The sequence below is a fragment of the Erpetoichthys calabaricus genome, chromosome 2 (assembly GCF_900747795.2).
Source record: "Erpetoichthys calabaricus chromosome 2, fErpCal1.3, whole genome shotgun sequence".
Taxonomy (NCBI): domain Eukaryota; kingdom Metazoa; phylum Chordata; class Cladistia; order Polypteriformes; family Polypteridae; genus Erpetoichthys; species Erpetoichthys calabaricus.
In genome coordinates, this window is record NC_041395.2 from 324714410 (window position 1) to 324736095 (window position 21686).

Genomic DNA, 21686 nt, shown 5'->3' on the forward strand with positions numbered 1-21686 from the left:
TATTTCACGGTATGAGAATGTGTCAGTTTGGAATGGTTATCTTTCTATTGTTAATTAACTGTAAAAGAAACTGGTTTAATTCTGAGGTTCTGTAACAGTAATTAGAAAACAATTTGTTTTGTTCATGCAATTAACTAAATTTGCAATGCATGCAATTAAATTGTACTGTATATTTTACTTGAGTATTTTAATCTTTGTTTTTCAGTTCATCCAGCCAATATTTAGACTAGGAGAATCGGTAGAATTGACTGTAAAATAAAAAAATCCCCAAGTCTCTCAAGATTTGCTTCTTTACATTTTTTTCCCAAATATTGCATTAAAAGCTTCAATTTAATAATGAACAAATATAGAAGTGAAAATGGCACCTATTAAGTTGATTCTTCCTTGTTATTTGACACTTGTGCCTAATTGACTTACAATTAAATAAAAGCAAACAATTATTTACAAAGCATTGAATTAAAAAAAGAGAAAGAAAATTAAGAGACAGCTGTACATTAAAATAACTGATGGAATTAACCTCCATTCTGAATTTCAGAGATAAGGAAAAGACAAATTAGGAATATTTTCTGAAAGGGCAAATAAAAAGCTAGAACAGGCTGAACCATTTTATTATATAAGGGATTCAGCCACTGTGGCCCACCTGGACTGGGATTACCTACACCCAACTCAACCTATGCTATTAAATTTGTACTCAACACCACATCAGAATCACCAGGACTCTTCAAGGACGAGGCAGATGCTTCATCTGACCATGAGTTTTTGCCCACTGTTTGGTAGCCTAGTAACTGTGTTATTTTTACCACTTTAGCTCAATAAGTGGATTTTTAAGTGTTTATTACATTTATTTTCACTTTCTGATAGTGATCTTGATGAGAAACTGCCATTTTCACATCATTTTTATAAATAACATTAAGAAAGATGGATGGCTATTTGTGACTAAGTTCATGCAGAAGGACCTGCTGCCAGTGTATTCTTCAAATGTGCATGAGTGGGTCCTGTGATGGTCAGATACCACGTCAAGGGCTGTTTCCTGCCATGAACCCAGTGCTGCCAAGATCTCCACCCCCTCTGTAGTTCTGAACTGGATTAAATAGGTTTAACATTGTTATATTACGTCAACAGTTTTTTTTTGACAGTAATTGGGTATACTATAATTAAATGCACTGTAGTAACTAAAATGTTTGAATAAGTATGTGACATCTGATAAGGTAAAATATGCTATGTGATGGAAAAAATTTTTTTTTCTGTTTTAATGTCGTTGTCATTCACTTCTTCCTAATACTACAGTATATGAAGCAAACTCATTTGATAAATATTTTACTTTTTCATTATTAATTTGTTACTAATTAGGACACTTGTGTAATTATTGCGTTATTTTTCTTGCTTCATAAAATTTTAAAGGTAGTTAGAATAAGTAGCACCCAGAAATAAAAAAGATGGTCATTGGGAATTGACGTTGTGTGGATATTGTGGTGGTCGGCTGGGAGCTGTGCCCAGCCACGACACCTGGAAGAACCAGGAGAGGGACTGTGCCTCCCCTGGACCACGAGAGGGCAGCCGCCTTGGTTGGTATGGGGGCCACGAGAATTGAACATGGAAGCGCAACCCTATAGGGGCCCATGACCACCACCAGGGGGCGCCTGGACAATTAAGGAGCCCTGGATGCCAGCACTTCTGCCACACCAGAAAGTACCACAGGAAGTTCAGCAGAGGGCACCTGGAGCATATCCGGGTGGGGATAAAAGAGGCCGCCTCCCTCCAGTCATTAGCCTGAGTTGGGAGGAAGAGGAAAAAGCTCAGAGGAGAGGAGTAGAGGCGGTGAAGGAAGGCGCATTGAAAGGCCCAGACTTGAGGGTGATTGGTGCAGGGGCACTGTGTGCTGTGCGAGACACTTGTAAATAGCTGTATGTTGGAACCATCGGTGTCTGCCTGTCTGTGTCCAGGGCTGGACTTCCACAATATGAAGTAAGGTAGTTTTTAGTGTGGTATCAAGTACTTCTTTTTTTTTTTTGTATGTCTCATGCTCATACCGTACTGTATCAAAAGAAATCTGCTGTTAGGAAGTTCACTGGAAAAACAAATGTATCAGCTTTTTAGTCAAAGAAGGATAAGAAAGTCATTCTCATACAACATTACTTCTCTCACTCCACAATTAGAAAAGCAGTCTACATACAGATAAAAGTCAAAAGCAGTACAAATCTATTTCTTTGAATACCTTCCAAGATATAAGTGTATCCTGCACCTAGAAATTACTAAACAGTTTGGAACAACTTACCATCTCCAAATAAACAGGGTTTCCAAGAAGCTTTTGAAGACTTTCCTTTTTTGGTGAATTTCTATCCAACTGATACCGGCTGTTAGATTTTGTAAAATCTGGGACTTTCAACTCGCTTGTATTTTGTTCTGAACTCTTCACTTGGGATGATCAATTTTGTACCCTTGTCCTATTACACTTGACCCCAAACAATGATGTTACTTGATTATGTTGACCTCTATTGTACGTCGCTTTGGATAAAAGTGTCTGCTAAGCAAATAAATGTACATGTTAAAGCCAAAGTTCAAGTGCCTGCCATCAGGAATAAAATGGCCACCATTAAAGAATAACCTTGTCTGTATAGATAGATAGATAGATAGATACTTTATTAATCCCAATGGGAAATTCACATTCTTCAGCAGCAGCATACTGATACAATAAATAATATTAAATTAAAGAATGATAATAATGCAGGTGAAAAACAGTTTGACAAACAATACTTACAGTTAACACAAAACCTATAAGCAATGTGGTTTAAAAAGATTAGTTAAAAGTGATGGTGTTTGATCATAATGGAAGTCTTGTTGGCAGGTAAAACAAACACAAACTTTGCTTAAAAGAATCTTACTTGGTAACCACCGTCAAGAATGGTGGGAGCCAGAGCTTTGCTCTCACTGTGTCCAGCATTAATTTCTCCCTTGTTTTGATGATTAATGAAAATATTGAGTGACCATGTATCCAGCACCTGAAGTGGAATAAAAATTGATAGTGCACCATAAAATACAAAATGGAGATGTCCTCCTGATCTTGAAGGGAGACAGGAAATATTTTATGAGAGACAACCAGGAGTTTCTGGGATCCAGGAATCAATACTGTCTTCCATGTATGCCAAATCGTTACTTATGAATTAAAGTCATAATCTAGTGGAAATAATTTGTAAACTCAAAGAAAAGCAACACTGTCTTGTACTTTGTTTATCTAATCTTGCATTCTTACAGTAAGGGATATACGTGCCAACCTTTATATGGTCACTCTGGTGACATCACACGCTGTGTGCCCCTGAAGCCTTCTGAGAAACATTCCCAAGGAAACCATAATACTAAAATGCAAAGTATGGCTGCCGCTATAATAAAACAAAATGATATTATGTGATAACTTTTTTTTCTGGAAGCCTCTAGGGAAAAAAAAAATGAATTCCTTGGGTTAAAACCACTAAATAAATGCATAAATTGTTGGATAAAGATCTAAAAATGCCAAAACAAATTACACACAGAATATCTGATACGGAAGAAATTCATTGTGTTCTGTGGCCATGTCAGACTTATATTTATTTGATTTGCTGTTGTAAGACCTAAGGGGCATTCTAATAAAAAAATATTTTAATGTAAAAAAAAAAGTACTTTTTTTTTTTTTACAATGGCATCTATAAAAAACATTTATCTTATGATTACCTGAGATGAGCATTAAAAGAGAAGTTATACATGGCAAAAATGTCTGAAAAAGAAAATTTGAATGCAAACATCCATCCATTTTGCAACCCGCTGAATCCGAACACAGGGTCACGGGGGTCTGCTGGAGCCAATCCCAGCCAACACAGGGCACAAGGCAGGAACCAATCCTGGGCAGGGTGCCAACCCACCGCAGTGAATGCAAACATTAACCTTAATATTCTTTCTTTATTTTAATAGTAAGATTGTGGCATAGAATATACTACTACTACTAATAATAATAATTCATTACATTTATATAGCTAATTTAATCTACATGTTGAAGAACCAAGGTGATGATGAGAAATATACAGTATATGTATACACACTACCCCTGACCCTTATTATGGAAAAAGAGAATGGTTCAAAATTGGAAAGGACTAGATTGTATTGTCTAGCATTTCCACTGCATGCCCAGCGTATTATTAGAAATTGTGCAGTGAAGAATATAGAAGATGGAATGCACACACTGTTACTGGATAAATCAATGTCCTTAACATAAAACCTAAAAAGGAAGATTTTAAAAGTCTTACAAGAAGAACAAAAAGATATATTGCAAAAGCCAACATTCCACTTAGTAATCTAATTTATTGTTAGTTGTATATACTGTAGTATAATGAAATTCTTACTTGTATATCCCTCACAAACTGGAGACAATAGTTTAAACAGGAGTGAATACTATATCATAAAGTGAAGTCTAGCACTCAGCGATTGTCCCAATCCCGGAAGTGAAAAGTGGAGGGTTAGTGCTAAGCCAAAAAAAAATACAAATTGCAAGAGAAAATTAACAAAATAAACAAAACTGCATGGTAACATTGACCAGATGTTGACAACACTGGAAGAAATCCATATGGGTTTGCATAGCTTGATGTTGTCAAACATCCCAAGTTCCAAAACAACTACCCAAATTGGAATGTAGAATGTATGGACATTACATCAATGCGGAAAACTGGTACAACTATTGCAGGAAATGAAAAAATTACTGGATGGACATATTGGATCTAAACACACATTGTTGAATGGGCAGTGAAAAGATCACCATCGAGGGAACTATGATTCTTTATGCCGAAAAGACTGGCAGCACATGTAAGGCATGGGTCTGACATGCTGCAAGAGGCAGCTGGTGCACTGCTCAACTGGAATCCCATCAGTGATCGTGTAATCACAGTCTGTTTACAGTGGCAACATACTAAGATGACCATCATTCATGTGTATGCGCCGATAGAAGACACTGATAAAGCATATAAAGACACATTCTCTGACCAATGTCAAGATGTCCTAACAGACATCCCTTGTCATGACATGACACTGTTAGTCTGTGACATGAATGCTCAAATTAGTGGCAGTGGAGACAATCTTGACCATGTGATTGGACCAAATTTATCAGCATCTTGAACAAATGATAATGAAGAACACCTATTGCTGCTGCATGGTACCAACAATGTCTGCATTGGCAACATCTTTTACCCACATAAAGACATACACTTGAAAGCCTGGCAATCCTCCCGATGGCTGCATCCAGAATGAAATCTACTATATGTGTATCATTAGACAATAGAGATCAGTTATCAGCTCTGTGAGAGTGCAGAGAGGTGCAGATATTGGATCCAAGCAGCACCTCTTTAGAGCCAGCATTAAACTTTGACTCCTGAGATGCCATAAGAAGAATGAGACTGCAAGTCCTCTCAATGTAAAGAAGTAAGAGACTAGGCAATGATATACCGTTTTCAGCTTGGCCTGCGAAACTTTTTATAAACTACTATGAGACCACACAATCATCGACATGCAATGGGATCAACTCAGAAACGGTCATAGTGAGCACAGAGATGGTGATTCGATGCCAAAGGGGGCAACACAACACCGATAATGGAAGCTCATCGATGAGAGGAGAGCAGCTAAGTCACAACATGACCAGGCAAGGACCCATGAGGAAAAGGAAGTGGCCAAGGAGCTTCACTGCCTGTTTGACAACAGAGTCAAACACAGCTGTTGGGCAGACCAGAGACAATGGCTGGAAAAGAAAGGTGCTGAATCTCCAGCAGCTGTCACAACTGGAGGAAAGGAAGTTGACAAAGTGACCAAATACACCTATCTGAGTAACACCATTGTGATGAACAGCGGTGGAGATGAGTACATACACTGAAGGATGGGTCAAGCAACATCAGTCTTCCAGTGGTCCACCAATGGTGCATATAACAAATACTCAACATCACCTACCTTGATTGCTTCATCAATGACAAAGTATTCTGTTGGTGATGTCTGTTGAAACTGGATGACACAGTCTCTGGTTGTCGAATGTGCTTGACAGGCCATTTCCTAGTACTACCCTATCGCTGAATTCCTAAGACAGCAGTGAACTAGAAACCAAGAAACAGAAAGTGAACACAGGACCACCACTTCAAGACCTGGACAGCTGCTTGACTCAAAGATTTCAAAGCAGTTGAAACTGATTGGAAAGAAACTGTAGCTACCACAGCCAATTGTGATCGTTGCAGAAAGCTTGCTGCCCTGTGCAGATGCAGTGAGTGATTCAGGAGGCTCTAAGTCTAAGTATATTGAATGAACCATATATTTTTTACAGTTTATACAACAAATAATTATTCAACTGCAACTTTATGATCTGTGTAGAAACACTGTCCTTGATTGATTGCTTATGGTCTTATACCATTTACTGGAATGTGAGAAAGCAACGTAGATGGGAAAAAAGAAGAAATAGGAAATAGAAACTAGGTGGAAAGAGTATTTCTGCGAACTGTACAATGTACAAAACCCGGTAGATGTAGAAGTACTTACTGAGATGGAAACAAGAAATGAGAGCCAAACAATGGAGAATTTTCTTGAAGTCGAGATGAAAATGGCAATTATAGCACTGAGAAAGGGAAAGGCACCAGGACTAGATAATGTCATGGCTGAAATGATACAACCAGTGAACAGAGTTCTATATACTTGATGCACATACTTTCCAACAAAATATATGCAGAGAAAAAGTATGCAAAAGATTGGGGTAAAGCCATCATTGTGCCAATATACAAGTAAGGCAAAAAGGACTGCAGTAACTATCGAGGTATCAGCCTACTGAGTGTTCCAGGGAATGTCTATACAAGAATGTTACAACAACTGCTAAAACAATATGTTGAAACAGTTATAGTGGAAGAACAAGCAGGTTTCAGAGTTGGGAGAGGTACAGTTGACCAATTATGTGTGATTTTAGTAATTGATGGAACAATAATGCAGACAAAACCAAACACTGTTCAATAACTTTATAACCTTCAAACACTGTTGTTTTATCTTGGTAATATTTTACTGTACTTTCCCATTTTGTGTTATTAATATGTAGCCTTTGTCAGAATGTCTCAAATCTCACAGACTTACCAATGTTTATAAGGTATTGTACCATATAACTTCTCCCCACCTTCCCTTCTACATGTACAGTATATCCTCAGGCAATTAGGTGTAGTAAAAGACAAGCAGGAGTTAAGTTACAATTTAAATAATGTATTATTGATAGTATTCATAAATAATAACAATATGCAAAGTACATTTGAATATTGGCAACCATACAACCTGATAAATGGTGAGGTGCAGTTTCAGGTGGCACACAGACTTCTTAGTTATTTAAAATGTCTCTAGTTAAGGCATCATTTGTGGTCAGCTTTCTTCAGAACAGGCCGCATACCTGTCTCAATATGGCTGCCGAGCTGTGCTATTCATTGTGTTGTCCTTTTCAGTTCATAATGTGTGATGGTCTTTCATCATTTTGGTAAGAGAAAGAGGGTGAGGTAAAGCAAGCAAATTTATAGGTTTTCTGTCCAACCTCTAGAGCCAATAGGACGTCATGGTACTTAAAGGCTTCTGATAGAAGACAGTTCCAAACAGCAATACTTCAGACCACTGAGGGCATCTTGACACCTGCCATCCCACAAAACCATTTATTGAGCTAAAGTTTGTCAGCTAGGCAGTCTGGCTTTCCTGTGGGGGTCGACTGAGAGATTGAGGCACTTCTCCCAACCCTGTCGTAAAATTCAAAGAGACTCATTCCTAAAAGGGGGGTAAACATGAATTCTTCTCACTAATGTAACACTAATGTTACATTGCTTTGCCTAAGTTACAAATAAAGACATGCAAAATATTTATCAACTTGTATATAAAATTTTACATAACAACAACTGTTCAATAACTTTAAAGACTTCTATCCATCCATCCATTTTCCAACCCGCTGAATCCGAACACAGGGTCACGGGGGTCTGCTGGAGCCAATCCCAGCCAACACAGGGCACATATAGTTCTTCCCATGTGACCCACACAGTGCCGTTTGAAGCCCACATGCAGCCCTAGGCACGGATTAATGGTAGCACCCCACAAAAAAAAAAAAAAAGCCAAAATAAATTAACAAAAAATGGATTTAAAAAAACACAGATGCCTTCATTTAATACAATTGATCAAAGCAGTGATAAACTAAACATGCAAGTTAATTATAAGTAATATATAATAATAAATAATAATAATAATATCAAACGTGCTTTGAAGTAATTGCATAATTAAAGTATATGAATTTAAGGATAAATTTTAAAACACAATTATCTCTGGAACTACATTATATATATTATACATTATGTCACATAATTGATTATATTGCAGAAATTTCATGACTGACATTTAGTAAAATTTAAAGACTGACTTGATATTGTCCCAGACACCTGAGGAAAATATGTTTGTTGAGGGTGACGTTAAGCATCTGAAATAACATAAATGGATTCAGTAAACACCTAAGTAGTTGCCCCTGATACCCTTTTTTAATATTACTGGCCCATGATTTGTAGCTATTAAATGATCAGGCATGTAAACACAATCAAACCCTGGGGTATATTTCCTGTAGACATAATATGGCCATGGAGCGCGCTTAGGTAGTAGGATCAATTAGATAATAATTATGACATTACAATAACTGCAGGCTGAATGTGCTGCCTTTTCCTTAAAACCTTTCTGACCACTACAGAACTTGGTGATGTCTATGATATCTAGATAGCACCGTTATACATATGAAGGGAAGAAAATACAGGCAGCTAAGTACAAGCAGTTATTTAACAGCCTGCAGCCTAAATTTTCACATCCTTCATCTGCCATAGAGATCTTATTTGGCATCCATTTGTCCTGATAGTGATAGTGACACTGTCACACACAGTGTTAACACAATTTACATAATGACAGAATGTTCGTACCTCTGTGTTTACTGTACCTCTCCTCATCTTCCTGTTCATTTTGTGATAATTGAGCGCCAGATGATGCTTGCCTTTTAATTTTGAAACACTCTTTGATAAGTCCTCATCCTCATGTTGCCACTTTACTTAAAATGTATTTATTTGGTGGGGATGGTTGGAAGGATGGGACATGTCAAGGCCACTATTAGGTTACTTTGATATGTTTCCCATCCCTCCATATCAAGTAGCTTTACTGTGCCTTAACCGCAGAGGGCACATATACCTAAAGGTATGAAGATCATGGCATGCACTGTCCAAGACAAAGCAAAATTAGCTGGCTAAATCAGTGCCCCATCAGTTATAAGTTTTTACTTTTTTGCTGTAAGTAAGATTCCCTTTATTTCTGAGTTTTTATGAAGACAAAAGGACAGTGATTCAATAGCAATTACAAATAGCATCGGTGATAGTAGGCAGCCTGGTTGAATTCCATGTTCTATGCTGAAATAATCCGAGTTCAGTTTGTTTATTTCCGCAGAGGCTTCTGGGCTTAAATAAAGCAACCTCTTTCAGGTGCAAATATCTGGACCAAATCCAAATGAAGAGACAGAATGAGTTTATTCTATTAAACACTTTTTCTGTAGGTGCTGAAACTCCTACCAGGAGACCAGTTATCGAGGCACTGTGCAGTATATGCAGCGGAAGCAAACTTATTTTTCTAGCTTTAAGCTACAATTTCACATAATTTATATTTGCAGTACAGGTATTTTGCAATCATATATTGAAGAGTTTGTTGTGTTGCCAGCCTTGTCTTCTCAGGTTAAACCAAATCATTTCCAAACAACAGAGCTTACACTGCCTTTTCAAAATTTTTCCTCCTCTGTTTCTCCATTTTGTTTTCATACTCCTCACCACCACTATGCAACATGGGCAAACTTGCTGTAGTCACTCTTATAGAGCATCACACATAGATTTTGCTTTACATTCAATAGAAGTTATGGAAAATTAAATAAATGTGCTGGCATTTGCAATATTCTCTTTTGCATATTGTCCTTTTCAATATTGAATCAAATAAAATATTTTATATATTGCCTAGCTCTACATCAAGCTCAAATACTTTACATTTTAATGTTTTGGTGAATACACTCAAGTTTAGGGGTCATGTTTGACACTGTTTTACCTATTGGTAAACCTTTTTTATATTTTATTAAGTCTGCTTTCACAAATTTAGGAATTAGGATGGTTTCTTAATGTGTAGGATCTGGAACTATTTCATTCATCCCTTTAATTTGAAGACTATTAAAAATCTTTTTGACAGCCTTTTCAGCTTATTTGTTTAGTAATGTATGGTAAATTTAAAAGCAAGGATAATAATTACAGCTAAGACGTTTGAACATTGTCTTCTGCCTCCAGTTTTTAAGTGACTACACTAGCTTCCACCCAAATGATTTTTACATTTTTCTATAAACATTTACAGCCCTTAATGACTTTTCATAAGAATACATAAGAAATTTGACAAATGAGAGGAGACAATCAGTCCATCTGGCCCATTTATTTAGCTAATACTGTCCTCATCAAGATTCTTCTTAAAATTTGTCCAGGTTCCTGATTCATCTCCATATCTTGCTAGTTTGTTCTTGAGTCCTACAACTCTTTGCATAAAGAATTGCTTCCTGGCTACAGTTTTAAATGAACTTCCCCATTATCACCTTGCCATGCATCATACCATAAAGTTTTCCATAGTGTACCCTGTAATCTTAACACTAGAATTACCAAAGTTTACGAGAAAACCCGTAAATCCGGCCCACCTTAAATCCACTCGCACCTCTCCATTCAGCATCTTTTGTCTTGTAAATGTGTCGATAATCCCAAGCAGCAAGCAGCCTGCTATACCATCCCCCCCACCATCAGAAAAACTGCAAAAATCTCTCCCAACTGAAGCCTTGTTTATCAGTGAGTCAGGTACCTAGGCTAAAAATATATATCGTTATTCGGAACACATGCATTTCGCGTGTATTGTGTGTCTACAAAGATCTTCGTAAGTGTAGGATGACAGAAAATGTTGAACACATACATAAAAGACAAACTTTTTCCATGTTTTAGCATTAATGACAAAATGTAGACATGAAGTGTATAATGTGTGAAGATTATATTTGAAGTCCAAATATTAAATATGCACTTTCTCAAAAGATACAAGTATAACAGAACAAATGCCTTTTTTTCCCCAAGACTATAACCAAAGAAAAAGAAATCAGGTTAGTGTTGACTGCTGACTCCTATTCAGAAGGTCCTGGGTTCGAGTCTTAACGTGTCCCAAAATAAGCGTTTTGAGTAGTGAACTGTTATTATTGTTACTATTATACAATAAAAGCATATATTTGATCTGAGTTTGTAACCGCCGCTGTAAATGTATGGTACTTTTAAATGTTAAAGTTTTTTTAATTCAGTTTTATGCTCTCAGTCGCGTTCATGCTCGCCCCGATCTGACACTGCTGTTTTCAAATAAAGACAAACTATAACAGATGTAAACTCAGATCGGAGAAAGAGAACAGAAGCCCTCCTAGCAAGAAACGTCCACTTCAGCATCATTTGCATCTTTATAAGAACAACGCAGCTGCACCAAGCGTAAAGGCGAAAGATGGCACCGTTTGGATACGGGACGAAGTCCGGCGTCATCCTGCCAATCAGTCTGCCCCACACCTATCCTTCAAAGAAACAGCACGGCTTACAAAGCTCTCCAACGTATCCTACAAAGTCGTGTTTGTGATTATGTTTTGTGATGGTCTTTACATAAGAAGCATTTATATGTTACTTATATAAAAGCCAGGTCGAACATTATTTACCTTGATTTATTTACTTATTTTCCTATAGCATAAAGTTACAAGTAGACTGTAGAGCTTCCTCTGTTTAATCGACAAGGGCATGCTCACAAATTACACATGTAATGCCACGAAAAATGCCCGCTGACACTTTAGTACGCAAGCAATAGTACAAGAATGCAGTTAGACTTCTTTTTGGGCACATACACCATCCAGATCTAAACACTAGTGTGGAGAGTCGCTTGAGAGTCTCAGCTATAGGTTTCCCAAACTGTGGAATAAATCTCATCAGCTTAGAAAGAGGCCCATTAAGCTTCTATTTTTAAATATGGATGAAGACTAACTTTTGATTATTGACACGGGTGCCTCATATTACTTCTACATAATTGTTAAAGATGTTTTTGTTTGCCGGTTAAAATGCACTCATTTTCTTTTATCTTTTTAGCTTCTACAGTGGCATTTAAGGTAGATTTATCTTGGGCCAGTGATAGACAAGTTGCCAGAATTTCATGGTTTTTACATTATTATTACCTGCACTGTGCACACTTGGAGAGTTTGCCTGAACTGTAACAGGTGATTCTGAGGCTAATAAAAGGAAGCAGAGAAGACACTTTTGAGATTGAAAAACTTGTATTAGTACTCAATCTCCAAATATTTAAGTTTTAATTTCTCCAAATGCTAATTTCTCTGAGGTTTAGTTTATCTTTCAAGTTTATTATACAGTACATACGTTATATCCATCCATCCATTTTCCAACCCACTGAATCTGAAACACAGGGTCACGGGGGTCTGCTGGAGCCAATCCCAGCCAACACAGGGCACAAGGCAGGAACCAATCCTGGGCAGGGTGCCAACCCACCGCAGGACACACACAAACACACCCACACACCAAGCACACACTAGGGCCAATTTAGAATCGCCAATCCACCTAACCTACATGTCTTTGGACTGTGGGAGGAAACCGGAGTGCCCAGAGGAAACCCACGCAGACACGGGGAGAACATGCAAAGTCCACGCAGGGAGGACCGGGAAGCGAACCCGGGTCTCCTAACTGCAAGGCAGCAGCGCTACCACTGCGCCACCATGCCGCCCCATACATTATATGTGTTTATCAATAATTTCTGTGCTGTTTTGCTTAGAAACTACTGTTTGCATAAAAATAAACTGAATTGGATATCTACTGACTTAAAGGACTCAGTTACACAAAGCAGGTTTTGATGTATATCTTATATGCTTTTCTTTTTAAATAGCTCATACTGTATGTTCACCTATTTTTGATGCTGACTTATTTCAGTATGGGGTCAAAGTGGGTCAGAATCAGGCACAGAGCAGGAAATTACTATAAATGAGAAGGAATTTGAATGTATCACAATGCAGAATCACTCACATACCTACACTCAAATGTTAATCCCATTGGGATTAATAAAGTATCTATCTATCTATCTATCTATCTATCTATCTATCTATCTATCTATCTATCTATCTATCTATCTATCTGTCTGTCTGTCTGTCTGTCTGTCTGTCTGTCTGTCTGTCTGTCTGTCTGTCTGTCTGTCTGTCTGTCTATCTATCTATCTATCTATCTATCTATCTATCTATCTATCTATCTAATTACACTCAAGTTTAGTTTTACTTTTCTCTGTTACTATCTAGACATATGCTTATTAAGTTTTGTTTATGTTGTTATATATATTAGAATTTCTTTAATTTTTATGTGCTTACTAATAATTCTTCTACTGTTTCACAAGTCACATAGTACTCTGACCCAAACTGCTGGAAATAACCACGATGTATAAAAGTAAATTGAATTACATTGGGTATCTAATTACTTCAAATGATCGGTTGTGCATAGTAAGTTGTGATTGTTTTTATGTATCATATTTGGTGTTTTTCTTTTATCATTGATTTGTTCACCTATTTTCTGCACCCGCTAATTGTACTACAAGATCAAATAAGCAGGTGCACAACAAGTAATGACCATGCATAGAATAAGATGTCAGTGTATTCACACACCTGTACTCAAATATATACAGTCAGTTTTGAGTCACCAGTCAATATAAATGCACATAGGATCTGAAAGAAAACTTGTACAAACATAGGTTAAATGTGTGCAGTCCTTACAGACAGTGCCTGGACCAGTGTTTGAACTCACAATGCTGGAGTTGTAAAGAAACAACACTAACATCTTTCAGCCCAGTGCCTTAATCAGTTGTAGAAAATCTACCAAAAAGAATGTGAATCAGTATTTATTTAAATTATTCATTATGGTTTAGACCCTTTTAATGTAATAACTATACACCTTCTGCTTTTGAAATGACCTTAAAAAATATTTATTATGTGTATTGAACTTCACCTCAACAGAGTGAGGTGAAGATTTTGAATATAATGCAGAACACTGCAGATTTAAGAGTTAAAAATGTATCTGCAAATTATAAAGCTGCTGCTGCTTTTCTTCTTCCAGTACTTCTGTCCACAGATAAAACTGAGAACTATATCAGTTGTCTATTGTAGACATTCAAAAATAAACAAGGTGCAGCAATATGAAACATAAGAAAACAAAGTGAAAAAAGTGTAACTTGAACTGTTAATTTACGTAAAGACTGGTTAAAGAAAAACAATATAGGCTTTCATTTCAAGGGCACAACTGCAGAAAATCTCTGCAGCATTTTCAGTGAATTTGATTCCAGTGTGTGACAGTCATTTGAAAACCAGTAATCCGTCTATATTTTTTTTAATTGAGATCTCGGCTGAATAGAGTTTTTAAGAGTGCTAGAAAGACTAGACCTTTTATCATTTCTGTTGACATCTATTTTAAAGGCAACTATTTTATGTCAATGGTGAAGATTTTCAGAAAACTTACATGACAAGGATGTATGCCACCCTGGGATTTTTAGATTCTTTCTGTAATTTAGCTTGAAATCTGCAACCAAACAGGAAATATGAAGTAGCACATAGATTAAGTGGCCAAACATGCTGGTCCAAGAACACTGCAGTAACTTGTTTTCTTAACCTTTTTAACAAGATTAACCTGTTTTGATAATTAAGGCATTAGAGTGACCTCTTTATTTATAAGAGGTTGTGTGTGTGTCTTATCGTTGGGGTCACCTTAGCAGATTTCAATTTAACAAGGGCATACCTTCTTGTCACTCAGTCATTATTTGCTCTATTGCTCTACACAAATTCTTAACTACAGTCATGGCCGAAATTATCGGTACCCCTGGAATTTTCCTTGAAAATGCACCATTTCTCCCAGAAAATTGATGCAATTACAAATGTTTTGGTTTCCACATGTTTATTTCCTTTATGTGCATTGGAACAACACAAAAAAACAGAGAAAAAAAGCCAAATCTGACATCATGTCACACAAAACTCAAAAACTGGGCTGGACAAAATTATTGGCACACTCTACTTAATATTTGGTTGCACGCCCTTTGGAAAAAATAACTGAAATCAAGCGCTTCCTATAACCGTCAACAAGCTAGTTACACCTCTCAACTGGAATTTCCGACCACTCTTCTTTTGCAAACTGCTCAAGGTTTCTCAGATTTGAAGGGCGCCTTCTCCCAACAGCAATTTTGAGATCTCTCCATAAGTGTTCAGTCGGTTTTAGATCCGGACTCATTGCTGGCCACTTCAGAACTCTCCAGCGCATTGTCTTCAACCATTTCTGAGTGCTTTTCGAGGTATGTTTGGGGTCATTGTCCTGCTGGAACACCCATGACCTCTGACGCAAACCCAGCTTTCTGACACTGGGCCCTACATTGCGCCCCAATATCTTTTGGTAGTCTTCAGATTTCATGATGCCATGCACACAGTCAAGGCATCCAGTGCCAGAGGCAGCAAAACATCCCCAAAACATCTTAGAACCTCCACCATGTTTGACTGTAGGTACTGTGTTCTTTTCTTCATAGGCCTCATTCCGTTTTCTGTAAACAGTAGAATGATGACCATTACCAAAAAGCTCTACCGTGGTCTCATCTGTCCACAAGACGTTCGCCCAGAAGGATTTTGGCTTCAAGTACATTTTGGCCAACTCCAGTCTGGCTTTTTTATGTTTCTGTGTCAGCAGTGGGGTCCTCCTGGCTCTCCTGCCATAGCATTTCATTTCGTTCAAATGTCGACGGATACTTCGAGCTGACACTGTTGCACCCTGAGTCTGCAGAACAGCTTGAATATGTTTTGAAGTTGATTGGGGCTGTTTATCCACCATTCTCTTCTGTCCACGTCCAGGGAGATTAGCTACAGTGCCATGTGTTGTGAACTTCTTGATTATGTTGCGCACAGTGGACAAAGAAACATGAAGATCTCTGGAGATGGACTTGTAGCCTTGAGATTGTTGATATTTTTCCACAGTTTTTGTTCTCAAGTCCTCAGACAATTCTCTGTTCTTCTTTCTGTTCTCCATGCTTAGTGTGGCACACTCAGACACACAACAGAAAGGTTGAGTCAACGTCTCTCCATTTTAACTGGCTTCAGGTATGATTGCTATATTGCCAGCACCTGTTTCTTGCCATAGGTGAGTTCAAACGAGCATCACATGCTTGAAATAAAACGATTTACCCACAATTTTGAAAGGGTGCCAATAATTTTGTCCAGCCCATTTTTGGAGTTCTGTGTGACATGATGTCAGATTTGGCTTTTTTTCCTGTTTTTTTGTGTTGTTCCAATGCACATAAAGGAAATAAACGTGTATATACAAAAACATTTGTGATTGCAATAATTTTCTGGGAGAAATGGTGCATTTTCTGGGAAAATTCCAGTGGTGCTGATAATTTTGGCCATGACTGTACATAGTGCAAACATACTGTACCAATCTTGCTGGGTAGAATTGTGTTACTGGTGTTATTGAGTGTGCAGGTTCACCGTGATTATTTTAACTTGAAACAGAAATACACATTTATAGTATATGCTGTTCCAGAAATATGACTGGCGTCAACACGTTCAAGTAGAATTTGTAGGCAGATGGTGGAGTTGGTTATTTTTTGATCCCTTTACTACAGGTTGAGTATCCCTAAATAGAAATGCATGTGACCAGAAGTATTTCAGATTTTGGAGATTTTTGGATTTTAGAATATTTGCATATACATAACAATATATCTGTGGGACACCTTTGATCAAGTAGGGATATGCAACCAAACCAGCTAAGTGACAACTCACACATATAATAATTCATATCACTGGGCCATTATTGTAATGTGTGTTGATGTGACAAACATATTAAACTTTAGATATTTAATTTAATCTTTTTTTCCTTCCATAGTTTCTCACAAGGTTATAGAAGAAGTTAATGCCATACAGGGCCATCTGGATATTGAAACAACTTGCCGTAAAAGTGCAGAAGCGCTGGCTTCAAAGGTAGGTCTCTTTTTATTCAAGTGAAAGTTTACAATGATGCTGAGATATTTTCCCTTCTTTTGAGCAATACTTCATAATCTATATATGTATTATGACATCTGCGCTGTCTATATTGTGAAATGATGTACATTTTCTATAATAATTTTAAGGTGACTTACAAAGACAAATTATTAGAGCTGTTTAACTATATATATATATATATATATATATATATATATATATATATATATATATATATATATATATATACACAAGGGGGCTCCGCCCCCTGCTCGCTTCGCTCGCCTACCCCTGGCATTGGGTATCCTGAAATACATTAGTCAAGCTCGTTCGTTTTGGAGCTGTGCCCGCTTTGCCCGTGGCATTTCAGACGCGCGTTGTAGGTGCCTGCGTTCATTGATTTTATCTAGGCGGGCTCATGTTTGTATATCCGTCAGTCAAGCTTGTTCGTTTTGAACCCGTGCCTGCTGTGCTTCCGCAGTTTCAGACGTGCGTTGTAGGCGCCTGCGTTCATTGATCTTATCCAGGTGGGCTTGTGTTTGTATCGTTGAGCTGTATTGTGTTTGAATTTGGTGTAAAGCGTTCAGTGGTTTGTACAATCCCAAGCAGCACATTATTCCTAACTTCACTCCGCAGTAGTGCCACTCACAATATGGCAGTGACGCCTGTGCCTTCACTCCATACCATATTTGTGGACCTGTGGGGCCTCCGTAGCCTCTTCCGTTTGAATCTGGGCTGCAGCGCAGAATCCTCTTTTTTGTGTGGCTATGTCGGTAGTCGTTAGCTATGGGCGTGTTGTTGCTTCATTTCTCATTCACGTCAGTCGAGCTCTTTCGTTTTTGGCCTGTGACTCCTTCGTGCGCAGTGGATATGACTTCGCTTGTGGTTTATGAGACGTGCGCTGTACGCGCCTGCGCAGTACGTCTCATGGTCCCATCGCCGTGTACCTGCGTCCATGCCATCCGGTTTACCATTCTTGGTTAGTAATATGGATATACAGTATATATATATATATATTTTTTTTTTTGGAGAGATTTTAAGGGTCAGTTGAGGTGTTTGATACAGTGATCTAATCTTCAGACATTTCATTTACACTCCAAAAACTTTAGCCATTACACCATTCAGATCACTAGGAATTCAATATACAGTATTGTACTGATGAATAGTATAAAATAAATTTGCTTACTTTGTGAGATGTACTAGGTAAAGCAGTTCAGGACTTACATACCAAGGAGAGTTAATACTTGTAGAAGATAGATAGATAGATAGATAGATAGATAGATAGATAGATAGATAGATAGATAGATAGATAGATAGATAGATAGATAGATAGATAGATAGAAATCTTTTTTGTCATTATGCATACACATAACAAAATTTTTTGTTTGTTTTCATGTAATTTAAGCACAAACAATTTGGATTTCGTTTGGCTTATAAGTTAGGGTGCAAAAGAAAATAGTCAACTAGAGAAACAAGTGAGAGAAATCTAAAGTTTTGGAACTACAAAGGCACACAGCAGGCAGTCAAGGATTGAGATTACAGAAGTTTTAGGGGATGACAGGTATTATATACCTGCAGTAGTTTCTCTAAACTAAATTATTATTATTATTATAAATCTTTATTGAAATCATTTAATTTAAATAGTATTTTTAATGAAATGGGTTTAAGCAGCTAACTAACGCAAATTGTAATAATGAGGGGAATACAGTGGAAGTCCTGTTTGATGTTGGGCTATTTTGGGCGGGTGGCTTAGACAGGTTGTGTGTCATTAAGGACTATGTCTGAAGGAGATGCCAGTTGGTTTAGAAGCTCAAGCTCAGGTTATGAGGATGAGGTGGCTAGCCTGCATTATTGTAGATAATCGGTGGATCTTGCCCAGGTGTCATTTAAGGAGATAGTGTGCACAGTTAGACATATGTGGAAAATAAAGGATGCACCTCAACCTCAGAGCTAAAAGTCCAAACCTTTTTCAGGACCTTGCAGAGCTGGACTGTGACTCTGATACCTCTGAGGTGGTAGGCAGGTATGGGGTCCCCAATAGATCACCATAAAGCATGTATCTAATAACAGAGAGGTAGTGATAATGGAAAACTTAGCTGTCTCTCTCTGTGGCCTTCCAGTTGCATAGGTTGGAGACCTCACTGGAATGATGGATAGGGTCCTGGCTAGAGCGGAGATGGATTCCAGTAGTCAATAACCATGTTGGAACAAATAACATATATAAGGGCAAGCTGTTAGTTCTGCAGTTCAAACATAAAATGTTAGGTGCCAAGCTAAGCAGCAGATCTGACACAGTGGTTTTCTTTGACGTTCTTTCTGTGTTGTTCACCAATACAGGTAAGACTTAGAAGATTAGAAGGTTTATTGAATGGGACCTGTTCTGCTGTGATGGGTTACATTTAAATCAGAGGGACAAATTGGAAAGGTGCATGACTAAGTTAGTTGAGGATTGTTCAAAGTGGCTGGGGCATGGGCACGTAGTTTAAGGCAGGCCTATAAATAAAAATGTAATTTTAAAATTTCCAGCCCATACTTAAAGAGCCAAAAATATCATTGATAGTACTTTAAAATTGCTTGCTTTAATGTTAGGGGTATCAAAAATAAAATAAGTTACTTGGAGTGGAATATACTTTAGCATAATTATCATATCATAGCAGTGACAGAAATGTGGCTAAAAATTGAGATCAGGATGAGAATAACATAGATGTTTACACATTTTTAGGAAGTATTAGCAAAACAAAAAAGGAAGGAGATATTCATTAAGGAAAACATCATTTAAATGCATGCCTTCATTTGGATAATGATCCACATCTCATTGAAGGTGAGGGTCTGGGTTCAGTTAGAAATCATTAGTGACAGAGACCTTATATTTGGAATGCATTATATGTATTCAATGACAGTAGTTTCAAAGTGTGTCTTTTTAATTATATTAAAAAGGCAAGTTTGAGAGGGGGATATTATAGTCATGGAGAATTTTCATTACCTAAACGTTAACTAGGCTAACCTTACAAGGTATATGTGCAGCGGTTTTTAGATGTAAAATACCAACAAGCCTGTGTAAATTTAGTACTTTTTAATAGCCAGGACAGAATTTACGAGCTTGAGGACAATGAACCATTGAGTTTAACTTTAAAAGTGAAACTTTTGAGCAGATGTGGGAAAAATTGTAAAACTATAAACTGGGATAAGCTTTAATAAGTGGAGAGAACAGTGAGAACAAGCTAAATTTTATTACAATACAATACAATACAATTTATTTTTGTATAGCCCAAAATCACACAAGAAGTGCTGCAATAGGCTTTAACAGGCCCTGCCTCTTGACAGCCCCCCAGCCTCGACTCTCTAAGAAGACAAGAAAAAACTCCCAAAAAAAAACCTTGTAGGGAAAAATGGAAGAAACCTTGGGAAAGGCAGTTCAAAGAGAGACCCCTTTCCAGGAAGGTTGGGCGTGCAGTGGGTGTCAAAAGAAGGGGGTCAATACAATACAGTACAATACACAGAACAGAACAAATCCTCAATACAGTATAAAAATAAAAATTTTAGTCACAAGTACGGATTTAGTATTACACCTAGTTGCAGGACAAAATCATCCTGAAATTCAGAGGCAGTAAGAAATTAAAGAAAATCCTTGCAGTGGGTAAATAATGAGATTAAAATGAAGCTGCAAGGGGGAAAAAAACTGTTTACAGTGTATAAGACAAATGACTCCAGTAATAACTGTAGGCATACTTTTTGACTGCAACTGTTAAAAAAGATATTAGGAAAGGTAAATGGCAGTTAGAGAGAGATATTACAGAAATGGCAAAAGATGACCAAAACAGATACTTTCAGTATTTTATTAGTAAAAGACTTGTCGAGGAGGAGGTAAAGTTTATCAGTAACACTATGGGAGAATAAAAATATATAGACAGTAAAATACCGTAAAATGCTGTAACAACTTGCATTTTCTCAAGTTTTCAGATGTGAAGAAGTGAATATCCTCTCTGTAGCGGTCAGGCAAGGAGGTACTTAATAATTTGGCAGAGAGGGAAGTGCTGCTTGGATTATACATCCAGAAATCAAACAAATCACTTTTGACTGGGTGGTGTTTATTCTAGAGAGTTTAAGGAGGTTAGTGAGTGCATATATAAATCTTTGATGGGTATTTTTCAAACATTCCTTCACAAAGGGGAAATTACTGTAGACTAGAATATAGTAAATATTATCCTCTAATAAGAAAAGGTTGACTGGGCAGATCCAAGTAGGTTAGTTAAGTTAGCAGATGATAGCAAACTTGGTGGAATGGCAGATAATATAGAATAAACCAGATAATTACAGAAGGATTAGGACAGAATAAAAGCTTAAGAAAATGTGTGCCAGATGAAATTTGATGTAAGTAATTGTAAGATATTACACATAGGAATTGAACATTTTAGATTTGAATATACATTGGACAGTTTGAAGCTTAAAAGTACCTCTCATGAGAAGGACCTAGAAGTTGTAGTGGATTTAAAACACTCTACATCTATGCAGTGTACAGAACTGATCAAGAAAGTTAATAGGATGTTAGGTTATTTAGCACAATGTGTAGAGTGCA

At 37.3% G+C, this 21686-nt stretch overlaps 1 protein-coding gene across 1 annotated transcript in view; it reads left to right on the forward strand.

The window, feature by feature from the left end:
• shtn1 (shootin 1) overlaps positions 1–21686 on the forward strand; it is a 278814-nt gene that overhangs the window by 102185 nt on the left and 154943 nt on the right. Inside the window, exon 4 of the mRNA XM_028796007.2 lies at positions 17016–17110. Within this exon, the coding sequence (XP_028651840.1) occupies positions 17016–17110 (95 nt within the window). The remainder of the gene's footprint in view (positions 1–17015; positions 17111–21686) is intronic.